Here is a 27,942-nt window from a genome sequence, read left to right as displayed (position 1 = left end):
GGGGCATTTTACCTAGGAACACATCTAGGGGGGCTGGCCTCATTTTTCTCTGCTGATGGCCGTTTCTGTGCTGGCTCAGCGTAAACCCGCCCGCGTGGCAATATAGGTGAACCGTGATATCTTTCTGGCAAAATGACACCTCAGAATTTGACTGGGGGAGGCTGGTGGGGGAGTGCAATTGGAATGGGTTACCGTGGCTACGACGGAGAGGGCAGATAAGAGGAGGGCTTCAGTTCATGTTTTTGAGGAGAAACCTGCCGGTTCACCAAGTTTGACACTTCTGCTCCCTGGCAAGACTGTGTCCGTGATGGGGGTGTCACTGACCTTCTGTGACACTTTCCTGACTCGTGATCATCCACCTCCCCCTCAACAGATCAGAGCAGCTGGACCGGGATCCTGGTCTTTGAGTTTGTGAGGAGGAGCAGATTGGGGAAGACATGAGCTGACGGACATCAATGCTACCTCAAATCACTCTGCCAGACCACCCATACTAAGATGGACCTAAGAGAACCTTCCAGAAAAATCTCCCAAAGCCTAGACTGTCCCTGTGTGATACAAATGTTTAAGTCATCATCTTAGGCCTGAAGGGACTGAGCATCTCTACCTTAGGTGGTCTTAGATAGGAGTGAGAGATAGAGGCTGGATGGGGACAAATGCGCGTGAGACAAGGAGGGGATTAGTGGTGTTTGGTCAACACCAACCCTCCTGGATCTTCACCGAGGTCTGCAAACAGCACAATAACAATACCCAGCTTATCCAGTTGACTTCCGACAGACCATAGTATAGATGTTCCAGGTCAGCAGGTACAGCCCCTGGTCCTGTTCCCCAGCGAACCTCCCTTTCTTGAGCGAGACGTTGGTGGACTACCTGTGACTTTGAGCTCGGTGGTTCTCCTCACCACCCTGCTGCCATACTGGAGCTCGCAGGTGTAGTTCCCTCCATCGTCTTCCTGCACCTCGGGGATCCACACATGGGTGGTGTTCACCATGATGGAGCTCCTCCACTGCTTCTTCTGGCACTCCTGAAAGTGCCAGGGTCACATGTAACATACCCAGCTCCCTGGGGGACAAGCTGTTGTGCCTTTGAATGATGCCTGACTGCCTTTCCTCTGCAGTGCATAAGTAGGTAAGTGTGTTTCTTTTATGTTGTATAATTTGCCTTGGATAAGAGCACCTGTAATCATGATAAACAGAGGATAAACACCGACAACTCTCCTGCATATATTTACTACCACATGCTGTCTAGTTCCCATAACCAGCAGACTAATGTCACTGTTGGGCCCCTGAGAAAGACCCTTAACCCCCCAATTTCTCCAGAGGCACTGGACGACCCTCTCCTGGACCCCTTGTCTTGCTCTAAACTGTATATATGTCTGTGTGTCTCATGCAGAGATGGGATAGGTGTAGTTCCCTACATGGATGAATAAAGTATTAGTATTCTATTCTATTCTATTCCTGTCAGGGATACGTTATGGGAATGATGCTCTCCCAGAGTCCAGTCAGGTAACTGTGTGGGTTACCTTGTACCAGGTCATCCGGGGCTGCTTGTATGGGGCCAGGTAATCCTCAATATCTGGGCAGGTGATCATCTTGCTCTTGGTGATCTCGGCCTTCTCCACGTGCCGGATGCGGCTGCTGAAGCACAGCCCCTCCTCGCTCTCCTCCACGGTGAGGGACATGGACACCTTCATGCAGTACGTGGAATTTCTGAAAGAGCACAAGAGGATTCACATTCCAGAGCTTCATCTCCGCCAGCCACAATCACGCACAAAGCAAGTATTGATTCATTGTCTTTCGCTCTGTTTTTTGGTCGATCTGTAGGATTTGTCTCCTAACAAGGAGAGTGCTCACTTAAATGTGCATCTCACTTTGGCTGCTCTTTCTAAGTAAACAACTTCAGATGCGACACCGTCTGTGATCCCAGAGTTCGATTTGAATAACACAGGTTTTAATGAGGCCTGACGCAGCCATGAGCCGAGACGGATGGTGGCCCAGGTGGCTTCACAGGTCACCTCCTCAGACTGTCACCTCCTCCAGCACGCCCCGTGCCCATGACAAGCAAAGGAGTCCTGCCAACTGCCCAGGTCAGGAGAAAGGAGCAGGAGGTGGTCAACCACTGAACTTCAGCTCAAGCATTACGTGTGCCATCTCTCATGTACTAAGCCCAGAAACCTCAGCCAGCATCATATCAGTCTGTCAGATACCACACAACCGTGGTGACTTTAGGAGTGACCCACAGTGCACTGCTCCCTCCGTGCCCTTGGCGGGTAGAGCTTAGATGTTATTTTGGCTGGCAGTCGTGTTGTTTTATTGTTGTGATTAAAAAACAACACAGCGGAAAGAGAGAACAGATGCTGCAGTCATTCAGGACAAATGAGCAGGATGTTCTCTGTGATCTCGTTCCGACAAATAGGAGTAATCACGCTCTTCAGACATTGCGCAATTTTGATTTATTTTCACATCATTAATGATTCATTGACTCCCCCTGCAATTGCTCTCAAATGAACAACTTGAGCAACACCTCTCTGATTAAATTATATGCTTAATAAAGAAGGAATTCAATCTGCTGTAGTTCATTTTCACACTAGTTTAACTAAGTCTCAAATGGCAATTTACAAAAACACGTTCAGTTCACAATGGTTTCCCTGTGAATCGTAATAGCCTACTCCTCATCGGAAGTTGCCCTGAACACCTACCAGTTTCTCTTTATTGAAGTTTATTTGTGTTTATCCATTCCACCACAAAATGCCTCCCCGAGGAATCCCACTCAGATTGTAGTAAAAGTCTGGTGCTGTTTTTATTTGTGTTTATTTATTTGCTTTTTTAGGACGTTCTGTTTATGTACTGTGTACTTTTAAAATTTGTTTGCACTATGTGTACCGGGGCAGTCAGGACACCGTACCTGTGATTAGAAGTTTGTCAGTTCAGGTCACAAGGTCGGCAGAGTGATGTCACCGTTGGGCCCCTGAGCGAGGGCCTGAACCCCTAATTATTCCAGGAATTGTCTGACCCTGCTTCCTCAAATATGCGTACATTGCTTTTGAAAAAAGCACCACCAGCTAAATATAAATAAATACTGTCTTTGCACTTTGTCTTGTTTTGCACTATATGTTTGTTTGTCTAAACTTTATGTGCCTTGCTACTGTATGCACCAGAATTTCCCCCGGGATCAATGAAGTTCATCTTACCTTTTTTAAGGGCATCGCAGTTGGTGCGCCATTGGCTATAACAGACTGGGAGTAGAAACAAGGGTGAGGTGGTAGCGGGGGGGGGGGGGGAGGTGAGGCTGGCAGCAAGATGATACATGCTCTTGAGGTAAACGGCTTTGAGGTGACCTCTTTTGTGAAGACGGTCTATAAACGTCCCTACCAAAGCGATAGGAAAAATGGCGAATCATCTCAAAATGTGAGTCCCAACCTTAAGTTTAACATGGCGCTTCAATAATGTGATTTGTCCACCAACCAGAAGCCTTGTCCCTTCAGTATATCTGCGGATCTAACAGCATGCAGCTGCAGAAAAACGAAGAGCCCTCGACTGAAGGCAAGATGGAGGACAAACACCAGGGGGCGCTGTTCGGCGAGCAGCCAGGACCTCTGGAGCTATTAAGAAGCTACTCTGAGACGTGTCAGTAGTTAACATAATCAATCCTGATAGCCTCTTTAGGAGAGTAATTTAAACGAGAGCAGCATCTTGAGGGGAACATCAAATGAGACAGCGGTTCTTCAGAGAGCCAATACATCACGTATCTTGTCCAATAAAATGACTTTCAGCTGCGCGGTGGTAAATCAATATTAAACGTACATTTACATCAACGTGTGGCATTGGTGCTGACGAGATCTTCAAGGCGGCCGGAGATCATTGATGATGTGTGATGGCTGAGTGGTTAAGGTGTTGGAATTGAGGATTCCATGTGTGGGTTTACTTCCTGCTCACAGCATCATTCCTCTTCCTTGGGTGGCCTGTGGTTTAGGACTCTGCCTGTGATTGGAAGGTCAACAGACTGATTTCACCCTTAACCTCCAATTGTTCTATGGACCAGCTGACCCTGATTTCTCTATTGTATGGTCCTTTGGTTAAAATGTATGAGTCCCAGTGGAACCCTTATCTCGGTGTCTAAGCAAAACTTTAACCCACGGGGAAATCTGAGTCCAGGTGGTCGCACTGCCTCGACTGCTTGTGGCTTTGAAAAATGACATTGTATGCTCTTTGAACTTAATCACGGGGCTTAATAAAGAAGGATTTCAGAAGGGGAACTGTTAAAATTCAGCAGTTCGGAACGAAATTCAGGCCAATTGCATTGATCAAAAAAGAATTAAAAAAAAACTATTTTCTCAGTCTCTCCCTGTGATTTATCATTCGATCAAAGGTGTTTCTTCTTAAATTTCAGAGAAATAATACAAAATGCAACAGAACATTTACCAACAGACGCGATTCTGGGGAGGGCGTCCAGCACTTTGTGGTTCACAGACAACCATGAATGAACAAATGTAATGATAATTTAATGTAAATACAAAACTACTTCAACAATCATCCGAAGTACAATTACTCTCCACTTTCCGTGTGTATCCGTCTGGGCAGCGCGATATATGCATTTCACGGGAGATTGCCAGTTCAGATGTTCCTTTTTAAAATCATGCACTGGAGCTTGCAATGCTTCTGTGAGCTTTGCCTCTCTGGGGAAGAGCAGCCTTAGATGGGCTCTGGTTCACCAGGGAGTGTCAACAAAAATGCGATATTCGGCTCACCGGGGAACGTCAACAAAGTGTTATCTTCGACGCTAGGGAGCGTCAACACAGCACCGGTTTATGAAGGAAACTTCAACAATGCTGCTGTCCTTTCTTGCAGTTCTTGTTTCCTTAAAATGTGTCTTTACCTAGAATCTTCTCAGAGAGCTGTAATATTTAGTAGGATCACTTTATGCTGTTTTCTTTAGCCAGCCTGTAATTCTCAACTTTGAGAAGCAAAGTACACACTGCGTTCTCAAACCACACCTGTATTAAAGCAGAGCCAGACACAAATTGATATTAGGCTCAATCTGCTTATCTATGGATGACTTCCTCTTTATTGAAAGCAAAGCACATCACACAGAACTTTCTCTCAGTTTCTGTCGAGCTGAATGTTCGTGTTTGATTTAACCTGAAAATCTGAAGGGTAACAGTTGACAGTGTTATCTGACCTTACTGTCAAAACCTGCTCTGTGAATTTCTGAGAATTGATGTATCCAGTGCTGTAATATTTAGATGATGGCGAACATGAGGCTGCACATAAAACCAATAGAGTTGCCCGTAGAAATGAAGCTTCATAAGAGTTGGATGTCATCCCATTTATGAGGACAAGTGGATGCAATCTAAACTGTCGCAGTTGAAACCAATTACAGGCTAGTCTTCTCAGGACCCCAGTTTGAGGTGTCCCCCGATTTGCCTGCAAGGACGATTTGTGATCAGCTCACAAGGACAGATTATTATGTCAAGAATCTCAGTAAAGCTCTTTATGCGACAGCAATAAAAGCAGTATTGTCGGCCAGACCCACCCCCGCCCCCAGAAATGGCTGTGTGTTATGCTCAAGGTCAGATGGGCGCCACGGTTGAAGTTTTTGTGGCTCCTGGTATTGGGGCTAACAATAGGAGCAGCTGAGAAGGTCCTGGAGCTGCTGACGCTGAAGCATCTTCACGGCCACATTGTCGCTGCTAATGCTGAAGGTTATATCAGAGGCAGGTGCAAGGTGGGTCCAACGGTGACTTAATGAGACCCCCCCCTGCAGCGGATCCTTCCTGTCACCAACCAATCGGGCGCCTAGGGTGCAGCCTTCTGCCACACATACACCTACCTTTACTGGGTGAGCTGTCATACCTCTCCCAACCTGGAGAGGGAGCCACACATCTCAATTTATAACATTTACTAAACTTTAAACCACAAGGACCAAGTGGTTTAAGCAACAGGAAAAATTAGGCTTCAATTCTTAGTCTGTATTGCATTATTGGTTACTTAGTTGGTCCTCATTGGGTTAAACCAGACAGTGATTGGCAGGGCATGGTCATCCAGCCCACATTGGGAGTCAAAATGTTATTTCTTCTGTAAAAGAGAGGGATGGTGCTGGGAAACAAGGGGTGGGATGGCGGTGGAGAAGGGTTGGTTGAGCTGGGATTCTAGTCTTTGGTTTCTATTGGGTTTCAAAGCAGCCAATATCTAGTCAAATAAAAAAACACACAGATTCAAATCCAACGTAGCCCTGACAACTAAAAAACACCTTAGGAAACAAGGCCCTAAGAACGCAGGCTTTTCTTCAACCATATCATTATTCTGTATTGGCTATTTATATATTAATTACGCTGTATTTTCATCTTGTAAAACAGAAAAAATTCCACACAAATAAGGTCAGTTTTGTTGTTTTCTCCCAACAACTGTGATTGTAATATTTTAATATGTCAGGCACGTTCACAGCAGTGTTATTTGCCTTTGCAAAATGTTTACTGTTGAACAAACCCGTACAGCATCTGACGTTTAACAAATACCTCAATTGCAAGGGAGGTGTGTAAACCTGCAGGTGTCCTGGGCATCTCACCGTCGGCGTTTTCTCTGAACGACCACTTGTAACATCCTGGAGCTCTTCTGCGGAGACCCCTTGTGTACCATGTACAGTGCGGGTCCTTCAGCCACTTTAGAAGCAGGGCATTTTAGCTACATTTGGGCCTGGGCTCCTGTGGGACCTACAGCTCCTCGCCTCCCCCAAATATCGATTTGTGTACTGCCCAGCTTCTGTCACAGAGGACAAGCTTTAGCTGAACAGCATGAAATTACCTCCTGAAAAGGAGCGGTATCTTCTGATAAAAAGGTGCACACCAACGTCCTTCACAAATAGAGCCTGAGAGGAACCTGTGAGCCTCCGGGTGGCACAATTAGGGACGACGTCCTGGAATTCGCCGGAATGCTGCGAAACCAGCGACGCCTTGCCGCTTTCGCACATGCTGGTGGCCGTGTGTGACGTCCTAGAAAGGTCTCGGTCAGCCTGTCCTACAAAACCACAGCTGACAGGTTGGGGCAGCGCTGGAGCGCATAGTTGCTTCTCGGGCAGGACCCTAGTGACTTTCCTTTCCTGCCTCTTTTTCGTAAAAAGATTAACGGAAAGATAAAAGGCGAGACCACCCCGAGACGAGCTCTTTGACAAGCGAGTGACGGGAGAGAAGGAAGCGGCAGGTGGGACACAGTCTCCAGATTCCAGGGCGGTTCACAGATGTAGCCCACATTTTGAAGAAAAGAACAAGTATTTTCGTGGCATAGTTCAGATGAAAGGATCGCTGTTTACTGATTCAGAGCGATCTACACACGTCCACAGCACACCAAACTGAGGGAGCCTCACATCGTCATCCACGCCTCTGACGCCCCCCTCGCCATGACAGTGTTTTTGTTTTGTCACACGATACGAGAGTAGCTGCGTTACCTTGGAACAAAAAAAAAAACTCAGGCTGTCACGACTCCTTACTGCAGATTGCAGATGTAGCTTGTGGGTCTGGGGATCGTCCTTGTAGGGCTCAGGATCATGGAGAGAGATGTTATCAAAAGTCCTGATCCTCAGTTCCAAGCTCGCCCAGGCATTTTGAGCACAATGACCAGCAATAACATTGACTTCAATGCCGATAGCCCTCCACGCCTCAAGCATCTCGCCCCCCCACATAGGGGCAGTTCATGATCCAGATACGTTGAGGTTCCTTCACTTGCACGACTTGGTCACGGAGCCACAGCTCATTAAAACATCCCGGCCCTGTTTCTATGCTTCACGCTGAAGAGTCATGTTTCCTCCCCGTTCGGGTGACGCACGGTCCCTTTTTTCAGAGATGTTGTATGGATGTGTGCAGGAGCGAAGCTGCAAAGCAGATGAGCAGGAGAGCATGCACAGAGCACAGACAGCTGAGGCACCACACGGTTAGTCTGTGCCTGTCCTCGGTTTGATGGCTATCTGCTAACGTGCTGCAGTGCATCATGCCTCCTTCTGCCAACCAGTATAATAAGGGGAACCTGACAGGAACTGGGTCCTAATTAGACTGCCATTGTAGCATGAGGGGAATATGAAGTCCCTCTTATTAAGGAGCCTTATTACTGGCCGGGAGAAGCATTGGGACCGTCAGAGCGACGCGGGAATAGGCCGGGTGCCCATCTGCATGGACGGAGCCGGCCTTTTGGTGCCGCTGTCAGAGATAACCGATAAAAGCGGCCAGGGGGTCAGTCAAATGATGCAACCGTCCCAGCACAGCCCAACGCGATAAGATCGGTGAAGCAAACCGGCCCCTTTGGCGATGCCTGATAAGGAATTCTGCTGAGAGGGCCCGGATTCAGACATCTCGTCTCCACGGCGGCTCCTGCCCGTGGAAATGCCGAGGGAAGCATGGAGCGGCTTCCTCACAATAAACGAGTTTTAATCGACCTTGATGAGATCGTTATTTTGTGGAAGTTCACATTCAAATACCAGAGAGTGCAGTTTATTGGATTGGGTTAGTGGAGAGTGATCTATGAACTGGAAATAGACAGTAGGGCCCAACGTTACCCACCTCAACACGCACGTGTAGAAGCCGTTGTCCTCCAGCTCGGCCGAACGGAACCAGATGGAGTCTTCTTCCTTGCTGAGCCGGTGTCCGGAGAAGATGATGGGCTCCTCCGAGTCGCCTTTGTTCTTGTACCAGATGAGTCTCAGCTTGCTGTTTTGGGCCATGGTGTAGTTGGTCCGGATGTAGCTGTAGAACAAGGCACACTTGACCCTCACCGGCTCGCCGGCAAGCACCCGGTACCTCTTCAGGTCCACAGACCAGTCGATGCAGCCGTCCACTGCAGAGGAAGAACAGCATAGGAGTGTTTGTGTTACTTTACGCGAGCTGCACAAAACCCAGCGTGGCACATGCACACTGACACGCCCACTCACACTCCGCCCTGCATTCGCTATCTCTGACATCCATGTTTGTGGTTCCTGGGCCTTGCATATGTGCTTCTTGGAGGTACCAGTCACCCCCCCCCCCCCCACCCACATCACCCCCGTTTATTGATGGTCACTATATTTATCTCACCATTCTCATCTTGCTTCTGACTGTAGGTGGACAGTCTAGCGTAAAAAAGCACATGTCATTTGTAAGTTCATGGGTACATGCTTGTAAATTGTCTTGCATGTTATAATAAGTTATAATAAGACAGAAGGTATATTTAATATACTTAGCCAATAACTATCTTTCTGATTCTGATGGCAGTGGGCAACGGGAAGCTAATTTCGGCCCAACGGCCATAATCGAGACAGATTGAGTCTTGGGTTGAGAGCTGGATGCAAATTAAGCCCCTCTGCCACGGGAGCGAATCCCCGGAAGCTCCCCGCTTTGCCGTGGCTTAAAAGGGGAAGGGGGGAGATTAACAACCGTATTTCAAACGTCCAAAATAATATGGCAGTATCAGCCGGTTACTTTCGCTTGAGACGAATCCCCACATATGTAGTGAAATTCATTTCCTGCTGCATCACTTACTAGCCCTGCACCATCGTCGGCATCATCTAGCCGCTGGTTTTCCATCCCCCAGGGGCCATAAGCGGACGTTTCCCCCCTCTAAGAGGGGGCTCACTGGCCTCCCATGCACGTCACCGTGAACCGTAATAATTTACGAGCAATTACAGCGGCGCGTGCATGTGGACTCCCGGTAATTAATCTTTCTGCTCGGCGTCACATAAATAATTTTTACATCTTACATCTGTCTGCCGCAATTTGTGTTAGGCACTGTCACTTGCGTCAATTTACGGTGCGCTGGCCATAGAGGGCGCTGTGTCGCCGGTCTGCCCTGGTTTTCCTTGGGCAGCAGGCTTGTAAGTGACCGCCGTCGTAGGGATAGTGTAATGGGTGCGTACAAGGGAGGGGGCTGGCGATAGTGCGGTCCGCTGGATGTACACAAGCCCAATGCAGGATGGAGCAAAGTGTAGGCCTTGGGTGTGTGGAAGGGGTGGGATAAGAGTGAAGAACATGCTTTTCTGAATGATTCATTCATTTTTGTTAGGTTTGCCAGATGGAGAGACTGTCCACCCCCTGTCTGCCCACAGCTGGCTTGTTCTGTTGACACCTTGCTTCCAGGGTTCCTTCTGATGAATGTAGAGGATGTGCAGAGCACCAGGGATATGCCTGTTTAACCACAGGATATGTGTACTGCAATTTTTCAGTAATATTGTGACCACACAGCTATCATGATGCCGAAGACAAGTCATACTTCTCAGGGTCTTTTAAACTGTGATTTAAATTTGGCCTGTTTTTCTGGAAGGCAGCTGAAGGGTATTTGGCTGACCCAACATCCTAGTGTGTGCTTAGCATGTCCAACTAAAAACTTTCCCTGAGTTTAATGATCAAGTGGTGTAGTGATTTGACAGCATAACAGCCAAGTCATTTAACTGATGGGTGGTAGGGCTTTGAGTACAGGCCAAGTATACATTTGGGGTTTACAAACATGTTTTTGATCAACCTAAAAATAAAACAGAAAACCTATTTCCAAAAGCAATTTCAAACAGAATTTATTCTAACAAGCATTCAGTATGTTTGGCCCATCATCAGTAGGGAGAAAACTTCTTCCCCCACTGACTGACACACACACACACACACACACACACACACACATTTGCATTCATATCTTTGTGGGGACCGCCCATTTATTTCTATGGAAAGAACCATAATCCCAACAATGACACCCTTAACCCCTACACAGCCCTAACCTTAACCATAAGTAAGCAAACAAAATGTAATACATTTTTAGTTTTATGATTGCATGGGCAGATTCTTATAAAATTGATGTCATCTTTGTGGGGACTGAAAAAATGTCCCTACAAGGTAAAAAGTTTTTATCACATTGTGGGGAAATCTGGTGCCCAAAATGCAACAGTTACAAGAAACACTCCTGCACACACACAGACGCACACCCAATTTTATATCTCTGTGGTGACATCTCCCAACTGACTCTTACATTAACGGAGTTAATGATTCCTAACTCCAACCCAATAAATGAAAAACAATTTCAAAATTACATGAAACTTTCCCTATCAAAGCAGAATACAATGTTTGGAAGTCTTTCATAAGTTAGTATAGATGTCTCAGAACTTACATTGAAGCATAAATGCACATACACAGGCACAAACCTAGAAGCACACACACACACACACACACACACTGCAGACCTCAACCCTGCTTTGCAAATCCCCTGTCGCACAAAGCTGTCCCTTCACCCCTAACACCTGCTGCTGTCACTGTGACCCCGACCCAGCTTTGTCCCACAGAGCCGCGCCTGTGAGGGCGATATCAGGAAGCACAGCCATGTCCGGCTCCTGACGGGCCCTTAAATACGACCCCTAATAAAGACCCTGCACCAGAGCAGTGGCCCCCAAGCGCTTCAGGTTGATGGTCCGTTTCCGCTGCCACTCGGTTTCAACGGCTTGTTTGTTACTGTCAGAAAGATCGATGAGGCAGGTTCCGTGGACATGCGTCGCCATGCAAGCAGGAGCGGGAGCCGGGATAATCGGCACCAAAACTGGCATTATCGGCCGGAAATAAATCCAGGGGTGTCAGGGTGATCCGCAGACGAATGCAGGCCGGGCGATTGTTTGTTTATCATCCTGATAAACATCCCATAAGGCACCCCTCTTACTGCGTGGCCTGCTGACACTCCTGCCCCCTGAATTCGAACATGGGTTCAATGCAAACACATCCTTATGAGTATCTCACAGTGAAGGAAAAACCCTTAAAACGAAGTGTCACAACTTGTAGACATACATGATTAAACACTTCTTTCCCTCAAGCTGTTTGCTAGTGACTAAAACTGTACTTCAATAAAAAAAGACTAAATAATTGATGATTGGCAGAATGTTCCAGAACAGGCGAGGAATGTGGGTCGTGTTCATGGAAACAAAGTGCGATGCAGTTCTTATGAAATACCGGTGTAAACCCTAGAGAAAGGGGCCTTTTACAGAAAGGGGCATTTTCCTCTTAATGGATCTGGCTGAGCGTGAAAAACACAGGTAAACATGAAGTTTTACAGACTTATTTATTTAATTTGTGTTTTCAAACACTTTCATCTGCAGAGAGTCACGTTCTGTCCTAGTGGAGCTCAGTGCTAGAGCCTGTGTGCAGCATCAGCAACTACTGCGCGTCTCTGCCAGAGCATCATGGGAAATAGACTATAGTCTTTTTGTGTGGAGTATTTAAAGACCCTGGCTTTTAGGCAAATGGGGGTCAGTTTGAGTCGCAAAATAGCGGGTCCTGCTCTTGTACCTTCATTTATGTGCCTCAAACATGCCGTTAAGGAGCCTAATTTGAAATACATTTCATGCAGCAGTCCTGGGAAAATCTTCTCCTCAGGGGTTAGACAGCAAATCCCTCACATCCACTTCCAGCACCTCGTCTTCAGGGCTCGCTGTGTATGAAGGCCGTAGAATGCGATGAGCGGCTTGTAGGATGCCAGATGGGATTGTCGTGGAGATGGTGGAGTAGGTATCAGACAATGTCTGGGTTCATATCAGAGGAATTCTTAATGGAGGCAACCCTGACAGGGTCCTGGGTCCCAGTGTAGCTACAGTGCGCAGTGTGCTGAAGTCCCACACAAGGCATGGCTGTGGGGGGGACTATAAACACCCGCCCTGGTTTGACGTCACAGGAGGCCAGTATGTCTATAAGAGATTGGACGAGAGCAAGTGATTGGACGGAAGCAGGACCGAGTTCCAGGGGGGCGTCTGCTGTCATACTGAGAAAAGCACTTAACCTGGACGGCTTCAGAAAATTGGCCACCTGACTGTACAAATGCGTCAACCTGTAAATGCATGAAATCCCACCCGGAAAGGCAATTAAACCATTTCGACCATTATGGCAAAGCCATGCTGTACAATGTACACAAAGAAACTAGCCCACGTGTTTTAAAGTCATTAACGTGTTTTTAGTTCACTTTTATGGCTTTAAAAAGCACGAGTTCTGACATGGATTCAGCATAAAATGATGACAGTGAGATGGGGTGTTCCGCCTGGTGGCTCGGGTGCCGTTCACACTGTCTAGAACATGTTGGCCCTGCAGATTCCTTCCTGACAACGTTATGCGGTGGAGACGGACCCCGCTTCGGTTCTCTGAGACCCTGGCAGGTGGATAATCTGTGCCAACATGGGGATAATGCCGGTGTTCTCAGATCCACTGGGTGCCGGTGTCGGGAAGCACTTTCCACTCGCTGCACAACAAATACGGAGCCGGACTGGATTAATGCTGTGTCTGTGAGTGGCGTCTGAGAAGGCCAGCTCCAAGCTGGAGACTCTCCTCAGGCATCAGTCAGATGGGGGGAGACCAAGGGCGGCATCACGGGGGAAGACAAGGCTGCCCAGCCAATGACAGAAAGGCCTACCCAAAGATGACTGGCACATGAACTGTGACCACGGACCACGGAACGTATCTGAACAAGGAGGTGGTCCATGGGAGGGAGGGGGGCATAAGGTCATACCCATTGTCATTTTGCTTTTGAAAAATACAGATATAGTCATTTGTTATAAAGAACACAGATACAATTCAAGCTTTTATTCATAATGTCTTTTTTCGGTTCACATTAAATTGTTTGTAGGTCATTTTTTAATGATTGCCCCAAAAGTTATGCGGGTCTGGACTGTGACCCAATCCCTTCTCAGGCTCAGACCAGGCACTTCTGGACTGCAAGAAGGCTTTGCTATGTGGACAGCAAAAGCATCATGGATCAAGCCTAACTTACTGCTTTTAATGCACCAAGAGATGTCGCACACAGAAAACAAGACCTGGTTTAGGACTCAGGATATTAATGCTATTGACTGAATTATTTTCCCACAATGCACTTTGCCCATGTGGGCACGCCATACTGTAAAAGCCCATGTGCTGGAATAACGAACATCTGAGACATATTTATCATTAGACTTATAATTCAATGCTCAGAATACTTTTAGGGTCAGTCCATCATGGACCTGAAACATCAGCATACCATCCTGAAAGAACACCATGATGGAAACCAGCCATGAGCAGAGCAATAATCGCAGACAGCGACACCCAGGGGTCAGAGTGCTTCTGACTTGGTTACCATGGTGAAGTGCAGGCTAACGTAGAAACGCAAACATGCAGAATGTCCCAATGTGGCCCCCTCCCGCCTGCCTTCAATGAGGGCTGATGACAGGTGCGTCACAGTCAAATCCAAACCCTACAGCACGTCTCCTTAGGAACAGAATGGCCAATCAAACTAACACTGGCGAGCAGACTGCAAAGGCACTCAGCGTCATGTAAACAGCTCTCACCTGAAAGGGCCTGAGGAAAAATGTGATTTTTTTGGGCAACCCTGAATCTCAAACATCTGAAACAGCCACCACAGACACACACATATGCACACACACACAGATTTGTTTGTCAAGTCACATGATCCACTAGCACTGTCCTCTGCTTTTGGGATTGTCTCTTTGGAACCAAGGTTGTAAAGCAGGTCTCCTTTTGCTGTTTAACTTTAATATGTTTACACTATGAAAAAGAACCTCCAAACCTGTAGGTGGTGCTAGTCTAAGTCTTGGTTCTTTATTCAGTAACAGCCATGTAAAGATTCTTCTTATTAACATTTATGGGTCAGTGATTAACATAATTATATTGTCTGAACAGCGGCAGAAACACAAAGGCATTAACGTGTTCCGATCTGGCATGCTGCGGTCAGGCCTCTGCTTAAACACGGTACTGTCTGCTCAGCACTCACAGTGGAGGGGTCATTCCTGGACGGATGACTCAATCCTAACCAGCAGCCGATGAGTTATCATGTTAAACCTGTCAAGATGCCTCCTCTTGTTTGTGCTGCTTTTGTATAATTGTATAATTTTGTATAACATGTGACCATACTTCTGGGCAGGAGGTGACAGTCCAAACAATCAACTTGACTGTTTTCCAGAACAAGCTGTCCACCCTGTCTGTTATGGTGAGTCCTCCATATTAGGAGCTTTTGCTTCTCTGTGGTCTCTCTAACAGACACCATTTTCTTGCCGTTTCTGCCTCTGGAAGATGCTGCTGTTTTCCTCAAGATGTTAGCATCCCTGCCCTGATTCCTGACCTGGTTCTGTGTGTGGATTTTGCACATTTTCCTTGAGTTTGTGTCAGCCACCTCCAACAGTGCAAAGATCTGCAGTATATGTGAACCACTCTTTGAGTCAGAGTGTCTGTGCCTTGTGATGGACCGCATCCTGTCCAGGGTGTCCCCCACCTCGTACTGTGTGTTTCCTGGGACAGATTCCATGGTGTTCCCCAGGTGTTCCCCAGCTTCCTGGGATAGGCTCCAGGCTCACAGCCACACCATGTTGGGTAAGTGGTCTTTGAAAATAGATGGATGGAGGTATTTGCATTACCAGTAAAGGAGGTCCTGGCTTCCTGGGAAAAAAATTACATTTGGCAAACACAACACAGTGGCAGCACGTTGTGTAACAGGATTACAGACGCATTGCTCTGGGGAAAAACGATGCTTCATTATCCGGCTAAATAAACAAACCATTTTGCGCACAATAGTGCGGCAGAACGGCCGAACGTTTGCAGAGTATTTTTATGTCACCATCGTTGCGTAACGGTGCTTTTACGTAAAGCGGTGCTTGTTTTGAGTCCGTATGACTGGTCCCAACTCCCACCCACAATCCGTTTCCCTCAGATAAAGACCCAACGTCCACCTGGCGCGGCCCATCTGAAGTGCCACATGCCGAGAGGACGGTCAGCCTCCGTCTCCATTTGGCAGGGAACAAGCGTCCCGCCCGTGTGCATCAACAGGCCCAGGAGATTTGCGTAACGACAGGAAAATGGCTGGCACTCACTCTTATGTCTTTATATGCCTGTCCGTATGCGGGGCGCAGGCACAAGCTGGGCTGTGGGGAAGGAGGGACGAAGGGAGTTAGAGAAAGGCAGGATGGCGGCACGAGAGCCCTGCGAATGCTCGTCTGACTGGCAGCGGACGCGTGACCCGATTCCAGCTGCCGTGCTCGTCAGCGACTCACAAAGCACAGTAATTGCCCGGAGTCGATCTCTGCTGACAGAAATAGATTTGCATTGTCTTCCACAACCTGTGTTTTTAGATGAAGCTTTTCTGAGGACCATTTATGGACAGACGGGAGGTGGCGACCGCTCGCCCCTGATTTAACATCCCTTTTTATGCAGGAGCATCCGGACTCAGGGCTGCGTTGGGCCAGAGCTACGTCATATGCAGAAACACAGACAGCACAGCCTGTCACTCTTCAAGATGTCTGTGTGTGGAGGTATATTGTGATGATATTTATCCCCTGATAACACCACCAGGAAAATCTTCCATACCATCCTTCTAGAACCACGTATCCTGTACAGGCTTGTAGGGAGACTGGAGCCTATCTAGGAAATATGGGAAACGAGGCAGGGGGCACCTGGGTGGGATGCCAGTTCATCATAGGGTGGAAGCACACTTACACTCACTCACACACATACACACACACACACACGCACGTGTAGGGTATACATATCCTTATGGGGACCACTCATTCATTTCAATGGGAAAAATGCTAATGCTAACTATGACAACCTTAACCCCCACCCTGCCCTAACCATAACCATAAGTAACCTACCAAAATACAAGAGTTTTTGCATTTTTAGTTTTTTCATAGCAGTCACCGATTTTTATAAAATAGTGTTTTCCCTTATGGGGACCAGGAAACCGGTCCCCTTAAGGGAAAAAAACGGATGTTTATCACGTTATGGGGACATTGTGTCCCCATAAGGATAGGTAAACCCGCTCACACACACACACACACACACACAAACACAATGGGCGATTTACAGAGCATCTCATCTGTCCACATGTTTTAGACAGTGAGAGGAAACTGGAAAACCTGGAGGAAAAACATCAGAACATGGAGAAACCGCATAGATGTGGAGCGAGAGATGTGAACTGAACCCACAACCCTAGAATGCAAAGAACTCATAAATAATAACCTGATTATTAAGTTCCATATTACTGACAAATAACGCTTTGTTATTTGTTAATGCTCTGTATACCCTCAGTACAGTCATACAAATACCACAAACCGCACAACATCAGTACACTCATACAGAAACCACGCCATACACCCTCAGTACAGTCATACACATACCACACACCGTACAACATCAGTACAGTCATACAAATACCACACATTGTATATCCTCAATACAGTTATATGGACACCACACATCCTACACCCTAAGCACAGTAATACAGATACCACACACCATACACCATCAGTACAGTCATATACTGTAGGTACCACACACCATACACCATCAGTACAGTCATATAGGTACCACACATCATACACAATCAATATAGTCCTACAAAAACCACTCACCACAGACCATCAGTACAGTCATACAGATACCACACATTGTACACCCTCAGTAGTCATCCAGATACCACACACTGCACACCCTCACCCCTCCGCTGTACCTGGCTTCTCCTGTGGTTTTGGGGCTCTCTTTCCACATGCCGTCTGTACTCTCCCCCACCCCCCAGTCCCCTCCTGGCTCTATGCCAGCTTGAGCTAGTTGGGCCGTCTGCTTCATCCTTCCTGTCATTAATAAAAGGAGGTGGCCCACACCTGCCCACTGACAGCACCCCCACCCCCGCTGAGCCCCAAAGCCGCCGAGGACGAGCCCAGACGTACTGGGCTTAATGAACCACTTCTGGCTGTGCTGTCATGAGGCTCTGTGCCACGCTGCCCCCTGCTGACAGCTACCAGCACTGTGTCTCCCACCCCAGCTTTGCGACAGCCAGTCAGGCACAGCCCAGGTAAACCCAAAACCGTAATCAGGTTCAGATGCTCTGAGCACCCCCACCTCCCTCAACAGCCTGACCCCCCCCCCCGATCCTGCAACGCCAGATCCGCCGCAGCAAAGCCAGGATCAGCGAGAGCGGCCAGCGGGCTTTTCCGGAAGGGTGGGCTGTACACCTGGCCTGTTGTAAAGCGTCACCTCACTTTGCAAAGTGCTTAAGACAAGCAAAAAAAAAAAGAAAAAGGAAAAGAAAACCCAGAATCAATACGGCACATCATGGCTGTGCGGACATCTTAATCTATCGAAAATACTCCTGCCACTATGTCAATAAGCTTACCGTTGGAAAGATAACAAGGGATCACCATTCATTCCCGCTAGCTGGGCCCCCTGGTCTCCACGCTGACGTCACACGCCCATGCCCCCCCCCAGCGCTCGTCTTAATCGGCAATTACCGTATTTACCCGGGATGAATTAGGGCCCCCGGTGAGAAATCGATATGGTCGTTTATTTATGAAGAGGCTTTAAAGGCACCGTAATGACATGCTTGGCCCTCAGAGAGCGAGCCGTTTGTTAATGACAGACGAATTAAACGTGGCGGGCCATTCAGCGGACTCAGGTCCAACATAAAACGAGTGCTGTTTAATCGCCGCGCGCGGCTAATAAAACAGATTAACGCCACAAATCATTCATGAACCTGACAGAGGACAGGAGGAGCAGGAGCGACAGGCCAGCGCTGGGCGCACCAGGGCCGACTAAGGGGCGGGGCTTATCGTGGCTCATCACCCCTTACTTCCATTCAGGGCTGGCACAGGTATCTCCGAGAGCCGCGTGGCAGACTTGGCAGCAGATGGCAGGAGAGGTGTCACCTTGCCACATGCCTTTCCAGTCTCTACGCCCTCAGTCGAGATGGTCAGTCCAGAGTCACTCAGCTAATCCATCTGCATTTCAGAATGTTCTACATCTCCTTCAGGCACCTTCCTGGAAGCAATCTTCATCTCAACTGTTCCACCATCAAACACAAAATGATGTAATGACAGTGCAGTTTCCCTTGGTGTTTTGCTGTTGATTGGTTGCTGTCTGGCATCCTGTTAATATCCTGAAAGTTTTACACATTTGGAGAAGCAGTCAAAACAAAGGTCTGGGGAACAGCTACTCTCAGCCACCGACTGAGAGTGTCTGCATGTGTGTGTGTGTGTGTGTGTGTGTGAGAGTGTGTGTGTGTGCGATGGCCTGTTCCAAACCTGGGACAGGATCTCTGTAATCGCGACCAGAACGCCAATCACCGATCACAGATGGACTGCCGGCTGTATCGCAGTGACGCCGGGTATCTCTCAGCCGCCCGTGAGACCTCACCGTCCGCCTCTTGGCAACCCGGCGAGCTCTTCTCGGCACTGCCAAAGCCCGTCCTCATTAGTGGGCCACGCTAGTCCTCTACCACTGGAAGTGGCGCAGGCCCTGGTGCCAGGCATCCCATGGAGGGACCCCTTTCAACCGCAGCCAGCCCTCCGAACTCAAGGACGACTTCACATCGGCGTCAACCCCGCCGGCGCGCCACGCCAAAAATAATAATGATCATCTGACGCCGACCGCTACACGCTAACCCTGACTGGGCAGCACAGGGAGGTGACAGGCTGTTGGGGCCACCCTGGGCGGGTGGGGAGGGGACGTTTCTGTGCAAACTGATTAATTTATCTCACAGGTCGTCTCACCAGGTGAGACAGCTTATCTCAACTACCGCCCCCTTCCCCGAGAGAGCAGCAGCATTTGGACACATGGCCTGTTAATCCTCATTACTGTTCAGCCTTACATTTCAGGGACGAGGACACGCCCTTGGCTGGGGGGGGGGGGTCACGCCCATCACACACGTTTGCCCGCGGCCAAGGGCATGTCCTCCAAGGGCGATAGTCCCATCACACACTTCATTCCAAGTGGACAGAAGCGTCCACACGCTTCCATGACGGGTAGCAGAATGACGTTCTGGCTTTAGCAGTTCCTGATGTGCCAGTGCCTGCGGACAAGTGAGACTCATGTATGTAGAGTGCGTGCTACCATGGGCTGAGGGCGAACGCCCCCTGCTGGCCAACATGGCAGGTGGTGTGGAGGCCCTGTGGATGCCAGTGGGCCAGGGAACCGGTCACATCTGGGACCGTGACAGTGGCTGCCATGCCAACGAGGGGAAGGGGATGGGGCGCTCTCACTGGGCGGCGCTGAAACAGATGGAGCGGCGCGGCCCCTACCTGCACCTCCGCTGACACGTCCGGCCGGCCGGGCCTCGACTGGGGTGGCTGTCAGTCGGGATCGCCATGGAGATTAGTCACATGGTGCAGTTGAGCGCTACCTCAGCTGACAGAAGTAGCCAGCATCTCCACGGGATGCTTTAGTCAGCCACAACACACACACACTCAACATACACGCTCAGCACACATGCAACACGCACACTCAAAATGCACACTCAGCACGTCCACACACTTACACAAACGTCGTGTATCGTGTTAAAATCATGGCACTTGACCCAACCTTGGTCAGTCATCTGCCTGCACTTTGTACCCCCTCTGCTCCATCATCTGCTCTGTGTGTGTGTGTGTGTGTGTGTGTGTGTGTGCCCCAACCAGTCAGCCTTAAATATCGGGGACATCTCGGGCTGAAGGGACCAATCATCTGTCTGCCCCCATGTTCAGACGGAAACAGGAAGCAGGATGACACTCTGCCCTCAGTGGAACAATGTCCCCATCATACCCTCTGTCACACCCCCCATCACTGACTGCCACCCCGACCCCGTCACACACTGTCACCTATGGCCCGAAAGTTCGACCAGGTGCACATACACCGCAGCATGGCGCCATTACATTGCCTTTCCCCTCCAGCAGGTGGAGCCATTCTGCCAAGCTGCAGGCCAGCCTGTGTGAGCCCACATGGGACCCAAACCAAACTGTGCCATCCATCTTGGCTGGCATCGGGTCCCAAGAAGCAGGAGGCATGGGTGGAGGAGACCGGAGCAATGGAGCGTGGACTCCACACGGGTGGGGGGTCGGCTCGGGGGCCCAAACGAAGGAACACATAGCAATTACATCTCAAGTGCCACCGCCCCCTCCACCCCATCCCTGCTGTATTCAGGCACCAGAAAACATTGCAGCAGATAAGATACATTCATCCATCGAAGGCCAGATTTCAATTATCTGTCCGTCTCAACAGGATGGGGCCCTGCTTACGGGGAAATGGCCGCCATGGGTGAAGATGGACCGGAGGATTAGGGTGGCTGGGGGGGGGGAGCGGGAGTGGCAGGTCACAGCACCCCCTGCGATATGGACAGCTTCCTGAGGGTGATGTCAGCCTTGGAGCGGAACCAGGCATTCCAGCTTAATGGGTCTGGTTCAGAATTCCGATTGCGGATCAGAGGGAGACTGTGATAAGCCAAGGTCACACTGTGTAAAACCCCTACCCCCCCCAACCCCCCCGCAGGCTGCCCCAGGAGTCCGAATTTGAAAGGTGGCAGATGAATTGCATAACAAAACCCAACATTCTGGGTACAAGCCTGCGTCCGTTCATCAAGCGGACCTCTAAAGAACAAGGGGCCACTGGGTCCGAGAGTCGAGATCCAGAATCCGTCATCAGGAAGGGGGTGGATCCTTCAACAGGAGCATACCTCTCCACCTTGCTACAGAACTGGGGCGACCCGATTCTCATTCCAGAACTCTGCAGCTTTAGCGCTCGGATTTGGAAAATGGGGACGGGGTCTGCGGCCAAAGAGGAGGCTCTCCGCCCAACCGCCCCCATCCATGCGAAATAGCGAGATTCAGGCGCTACTCAAGGTTAATTACAATGTAATAAAGCAAAGCTGGTGCATTAGTATTAGGGCCCGTCATGGTGCTGCCTAATTAGCTACATGGCATTCTCCACGTTCACACTGTACTCACGTATTACTCTCCACGTCATGCTGACATGCAGCACTTTTACGCCGGAATGCTGCCGTAACGGTACGCATGCTGCGATTCGCTCTGTGCTGGAGAATGCCTGTATTTCCATCACGCTGAAATAAATGTGTTTACAGCCCCATGTGTGACTGCAGCTACAAAGACAGCGGAGTGTTTACTTGGGGATTTGCAGAAGATTAAGTCAGATTTATTGTAGTTTTCTTCACACATACGCAGAGATGTACATACACAGACAGGTACACACAGGTAAGCAACACTGCACACACACTTCTGGCTGACTGCAAGCTTCCTGCAATATGTTCGTTAGCTGAACGTGCCGCCGCGTCACTCACAAGCTGCTCTCCAGCGACGTTACACGCGTGATGCACTCAGAGCACATCGACACAGAGAACGGCACACATAGCCGTTCAGTTCAGATGCCACAAACATGCCGTACTCGACTCGACTTATGACCTGCACCATAAACAAACAGCTTAAAAGAAGGGCAACGTGATTAGTTATTGTTTCTATTAAACAGGTAAATAGTATTAACTGGATGTGAGACGGTACGGGGTTAACACCATGACTGATGTCAGCTGGAAGGTCAGACCTTAGATGGTAAAGGGTTAATAGCTGGTCATTAATATGTGGGAGGGACCGATAATCTATATGAAGCATATAGGAATAGAGATGGAAAGTTTGAATTCAGAAACACCAAGATTTTGTTCCAACCAACCAGTTGAGTATTGAGTAGCATTCTGGACTTGTACTGCGTGGACCTGAAATTTCCACCTCTGTATCAGAATATTACATATCAAGCATGCGGGAGGGGTCAGAGGAATCATGTAAGTACTGTACATCCAATTCATAATCTAGATACGTGTGTGTGTGGGGGCGGGGGAGACACAAATGTCACCATGCTCAACACCTGAGCGACGTCGGGCATTTGGAGTTTGGAGCCCCTGCTGTGGGGGGGTGGTACCGGAGCAGACTTGGCTGAGGGCGGAGGACCAGCTTCCCGCTGAGAGCTGCACCTGTCCGTGTCGCGGAGCGTGTGGTCATGCCCACAGGTACAGGACGGGCTTGGGGAGAACGGGGCCGAGGCACCCCGCTGCCACCTACAGGAACGCACGGGACACGCCGCAGAACACGCCGCGCAACACAGCCATCCGGGCATGAATAATTAATCAGCACACTGCGGAGATTTCACGCCACGGCGCGGGAAGCGGCGGAGGAAACAGCGCTGATGGTGTCACTGCCGCCGTCCGCTATACGGGAAACGGCATCCCTCCTTCAAAGTCACCAGCGGAGGCATTCCGCCAGAATCTTCCCGTCACTCGGAAGCCCGAAGCCGGCAGCAGCCCTCCGGCGGGCATTCGTCACGGAAACGCCCGGAGCCCGAACCTGACGGAAGCCACATCAATAATGCAGCGGACGGCGGATCCGAGAGAGGGAAGCACGGGATGACAGCCGGGAATCTCGGCATGTCAGAGATGTTACGTTAGCCAGTTGGATCTCTCGGGAGCGATGAGCCGACATTTGCAGAGGGATCAATCGTTTACCAAAACAAGCGGGGTGGGAGGGGAGGACTGAGGGCTTGAAGATTATAGATATTGCACCCGGGAGTGTTAATAGACAACCGTGCTGATCGGCACATAAAACACTTAGAAATACTAAGACAGCCTCAGGCATCCTCATTCTTTTCTCCTTGGGGGGGGTTACACCACACCAGATTGACCTGTTAATATCAGTATGAGGGGCAAATCATTATCTGAACCCTTAATTATACCATGTTTCTTCTGGGATCAGAACAAATATAACTTAAAAAAGCTACAATACAGGACAAATAGCCCAGTAGATTAAAGACTAAAGTGACATTTGACAAGGAGTTTCTTGGTACAGAAAGAGACCTAATCTGCAGTAAAATATATCTGTGTAGTGATTACAGTAATTGCTGCAATAGCAATAATTATTATTATGGGGGTGGAATTTTTAAATGAATATTTAAGCAACTTGAAGGTGGTCCGGCCCAAAAGGTTATCGATGGGTTGGATCAGAGAGGCGTTTCGGGACGCTGGCTGCTGACTGATCCAAACGGAGGCAAATCAAGTGCTGAGTCTGGGATCTGAGCCGACCGATTACAGTGGGGGGGCCTCAGCAGTTTCAATATGCAAAGCGGAGCCCCCAGACGAGCAGGACAAGATGCTAACGACTCCCTTTTATTGATTTATTATTTTTTACTCTGTGTTTCTTGTCCTTTGTTGATAGTTGGCATTTGACTAATTAATGACACACTGCTGGCTTTGGGACTGATGTCCATTCCTTAACAGCTAGCTGGTCTCTCAGAGTTTCTATGTAAACTATAAATGAAACAGTCGCTCTCTGCAAGGCGGCTGGTCAGATGCAGGTTATAATTGCTGCTGTTATTCCAACGAGGACTCTCATGCTTAATCAGCCGTGGTTACGAGATGAACAACTAATTATCATACCAGCCTGACAATTGTGCTAATGATGCCGGAGTACTGTCTACATGACCGGACATGCCATCATGGAAATGGGCGTTTCTGGTCTTGAGGCGATTAGGTGACAGAATCAGTAATGTGAGGATGTCAGTAATGTGAGAGTATCAATAATGTGAGGATGTCAGTAATTTGAGGATCAGTAATGTGAGTGTATCAGTAATTTGAGGATCAGTAATGTGAGTGTATCAGTAATGTGAGGATCAGTAATGTGAGTGTATCAGTAATGTGAGGATCAGTAATGTGAGAGTATCAGTAATGTGAGGATGTCAGTAATGTGAGGATCAGTAATGTGAGTGTATCAGTAATGTGAGGATGTCAGTAATGTGAGTGTATCAGTAATGTGAGGATCAGTAATGTGAGAGTATCAGTAATGTGAGGATCAGTAATGTGAGGATGTCAGTAATGTGAGAGTATCAGTAATGTGAGTGTATCAGTAATGTGAGGATGTCAGTAATGTGACTGTATCAGTAATGTGAGGATGTCAGTAATGTGAGAGTATCAGTAATGTGAGTGTATCAGTAATGTGAGGATGTCAGTAATGTGACTGTATCAGTAATGTGAGGATGTCAGTAATGTGAGTGTATCAGTAATGTGAGGATGTCAGTAATGTGAGGATCAGTAATGTGAGTGTATCAGTAATGTGAGGATCAGTAATGTGAGAGTATCAGTAATGTGAGGATGTCAGTAATGTGAGTGTATCAGTAATGTGAGGATCAGTAATGTGAGTGTATCAGTAATGTGAGGATCAGTAATGTGAGAGTATCAGTAATGTGAGGATGTCAGTAATTTGAGGATCAGTAATGTGAGGATGTCAGTAATGTGAGGATGTCAGTAATGTGAGTGTATCAGTAATGTGAGGATGTCAGTAATGTGAGAGTATCAGTAATGTGAGGATCAGTAATGTGAGGATGTCAGTAATGTGAGGATCAGTAATGTGAGGATGTCAGTAATGTGAGTGTATCAGTAATGTGAGGATGTCAGTAATGTGAGAGTATCAGTAATATGAGAATGTCAGTAATGTGAGGATCAGTAATATGAGAATGTCAGTAATGTGAGGATCAGTAATGTGAGGATCAGTAATGTGAGAGTATCAGTAATGTGAGGATCAGTAATATGAGAATGTCAGTAATGTGAGGATCAGTAATGTGAGGATGTCAGTAATGTGAGGATCAGTAATGTGAGGATGTCAGTAATGTGAGGATGTCAGTAATGTGAGGATGTCAGTAATGTGAGGATGTCAGTAATGTGAGTGTATCAGTAATGTGAGGATGTCAGTAATGTGAGGATGTCAGTAATGTGAGTGTATCAGTAATGTGAGGATGTCAGTAATGTGAGGATGTCAGTAATGTGAGTGTATCAGTAATGTGAGGATGTCAGTAATGTGAGGATGTCAGTAATGTGAGTGTATCAGTAATGTGAGGATGTCAGTAATGTGAGGATCAGTAATGTGAGGATGTCAGTAATGTGAGAGTATCAGTAATGTGAGGATGTCAGTAATGTGAGAGTATCAGTAATGTGAGGATGTCAGTAATGTGAGAGTATCAGTAATGTGAGGATGTCAGTAATGTGAGAGTATCAGTAATGTGAGAGTATCAGTAATGTGAGAGAATCAGTAATGTGAAAGAATCAGTAATGTGAGAGTATCAGTAATGTGAGGACGTCAGTATTTTGTAAAGGTAATTTTAGCCAGTTTCTTATTTACTCACACACGGCATCCTGGCTATTGTCAGCTGTTTCTTGGTGTGGGCCAGCCTGAATTTCGGTCAGTTTTTGCATTAATACTGCATGAGATGATTAACTACCTGCTCAAGCCACCATGCGAGAAGCAGGACGCCTCCTGTTCTGTAAAACGGGGCGCTGCGGGTGTGGGGGTGGGGCGACCAGGCCCGCACATGGCTCAGGCGGATAAGGCGGCCGCTACGAAGGAATCCTGTTTATCGATTTCCCGAGACGCGCGGAGATCCATTAACTGAGCGGCTTGGCATTAAGAGCTGAGGTGCGGTAAGCCATCCCCAGCGAGGGCCTTCAGAGGTACATGCTCACCGGCGTCACCACACAGAAGCTGCGATCCTATCGCCCCCCGGAAATGTCATTGGAAATCCCGGGATGCAGCCATTTTAAAGCTCGACTCTCCTATGGCGTGAAAGAAGCGTGAGACCTCCAACCCGTGTAAGACGGGCCTCGGTAAGGGGCACAGGAAAGGCATGTTATGCTATTATGTTATCCTTTCAGCCAGAGGTCTTTGTGGAATGTCACAAAGCACAGTTAAGTGGACTCCAGCTCCAGTCCGATAAGTGGTGCTACACCAGTCAGCTCGACTCTCGTGCGAGAACTCGTCCAGTTTTGTGCACCAACTGTAGGGGGCACTGTGCCAGCGCTTAATTAGCCTCCCCCTTGATGAACCTGCAGAGGAGCAGCAGTGGGATCCTGATGGAAATCACTTCTGGTTTTGGCTGCTGGGAGAGCTGTGTGCCAAACTATGTGGGCCCGCGGTTCCTGACACCGGACGGCTCCCGGGGCTCTGCTGCGCTCCCACGGATCCCCATCGGGATCTAATCCTCGCCAGACGGGCAGTCGGCGGCACGCGGCCAAGCGCTGATGACTGCGCGGCGGGGCCTGGCTTGGAGACGGGGGCCACCGGGCGGCGCAGCCAGGCTGGGACTGCCTTCCTGGAGAGAGCCGGCAGAAGCCCCGAGAGCAGGGCTCCAAGCACAGTGAGTCATGTTGCTTTTGCCAGGGACCGGAGACCCGGCAGGGTTCTCACAACCAACGGAAACCCAGGCCCCTGCTTGTGTCATGTGACAGCAGTGACAGCGGTGACAGCGAGGCGCCCGGGTGCCTTAGTGTGCGGCTGTGATCTTCAGCCATTACTGACAGCGTGTCCCTGGAGGAAATGTGGCCAGAACCAGCCTCGCTGCTGGCTTCACCGTGGAGCTGCGAGTGAATAAGGAGGGCGCTCGCTCTGTCCTTTGACTTTTCTAATCAAAGGACAGGAAAGATGTTGTTTTTTTATGTGTGTGATACCGTGTACTGGGTGTGCCTGGAACCTGAAACATGAACAGGAGAATCCTCCTGACCGGAGTGCGAGACATTCCCCTATTGGCACAGGAGATGACCCTTAGTGGCCCGCTGTGACTGGAGGCCTCTGGGAATGCGACGCAGTCTAATTATACCGCGCTCTGCATCTGGGGGGCATAGAGCATCTGAGGTCAGCATGGGGCAGTGGGGGGGAGGAGAGTGGATGGGCATTCTGAGCTCCCTGCCTACAGGCATCTCTGAAGATGCCTCGATAGTCTGTCTTTAGCACACCCGACTCTACAGAGTCCTCGGCCTTCCAAGGGGAGGGGGGGGGGGGGGGACACAGGGCTGTGTTGAGCCACAAGAAGCGCCGGAAACAGTCCACATTTTTAAATGAAATCTTGTCGATGTTTTCGGTGACAGATGGCTGGCCGCTCCCCTGGGTTTACTATATGGGTTACCAGACACTTAATATGTAATCATTTACAAAATGGGTTATGAGCCGTTCAATCCACCCCATAATGTAGCCCGACCGCCGTGACCCGGCCAGCATGTCTCCTCTGAGTATTTCCTCCGGCCTGAGATGCCTTCACATGTTTCCACAGAGGACATGACACGCCAAAGTTGGACGAAGGATTTTGTGTGAACAGAAACAATGGAACGACAAATGTGAGGATGTGAAAAGGCTCGACCGCGTTACGAACATATG

At 48.8% G+C, this 27,942-nt stretch overlaps 1 protein-coding gene across 4 annotated transcripts in view; it reads right to left on the bottom strand.

Moving 5' to 3' along the window:
- il1rapl2 (interleukin 1 receptor accessory protein-like 2) overlaps positions 1-27,942 on the bottom strand; it is a 161,110-nt gene that overhangs the window by 58,411 nt on the left and 74,757 nt on the right. For all 4 annotated transcript variants that reach the window (XM_023794859.1, XM_023794860.1, XM_023794861.1 and 1 more), the window contains 3 exons: positions 8,543-8,816; positions 1,520-1,706; positions 868-1,021 (listed from right to left, as the gene is read on the bottom strand). In XM_023794859.1, the coding sequence (XP_023650627.1) occupies positions 868-1,021; positions 1,520-1,706; positions 8,543-8,816 (615 nt within the window). The remainder of the gene's footprint in view (positions 1-867; positions 1,022-1,519; positions 1,707-8,542; positions 8,817-27,942) is intronic.

Source organism: Paramormyrops kingsleyae, chromosome 10, assembly GCF_048594095.1.
Source record: "Paramormyrops kingsleyae isolate MSU_618 chromosome 10, PKINGS_0.4, whole genome shotgun sequence".
In the NCBI taxonomy this organism is placed as follows: domain Eukaryota; kingdom Metazoa; phylum Chordata; class Actinopteri; order Osteoglossiformes; family Mormyridae; genus Paramormyrops; species Paramormyrops kingsleyae.
Note: the sequence above shows the minus strand (reverse complement) of the source record. Positions and strands in the feature narration are given on the sequence as shown.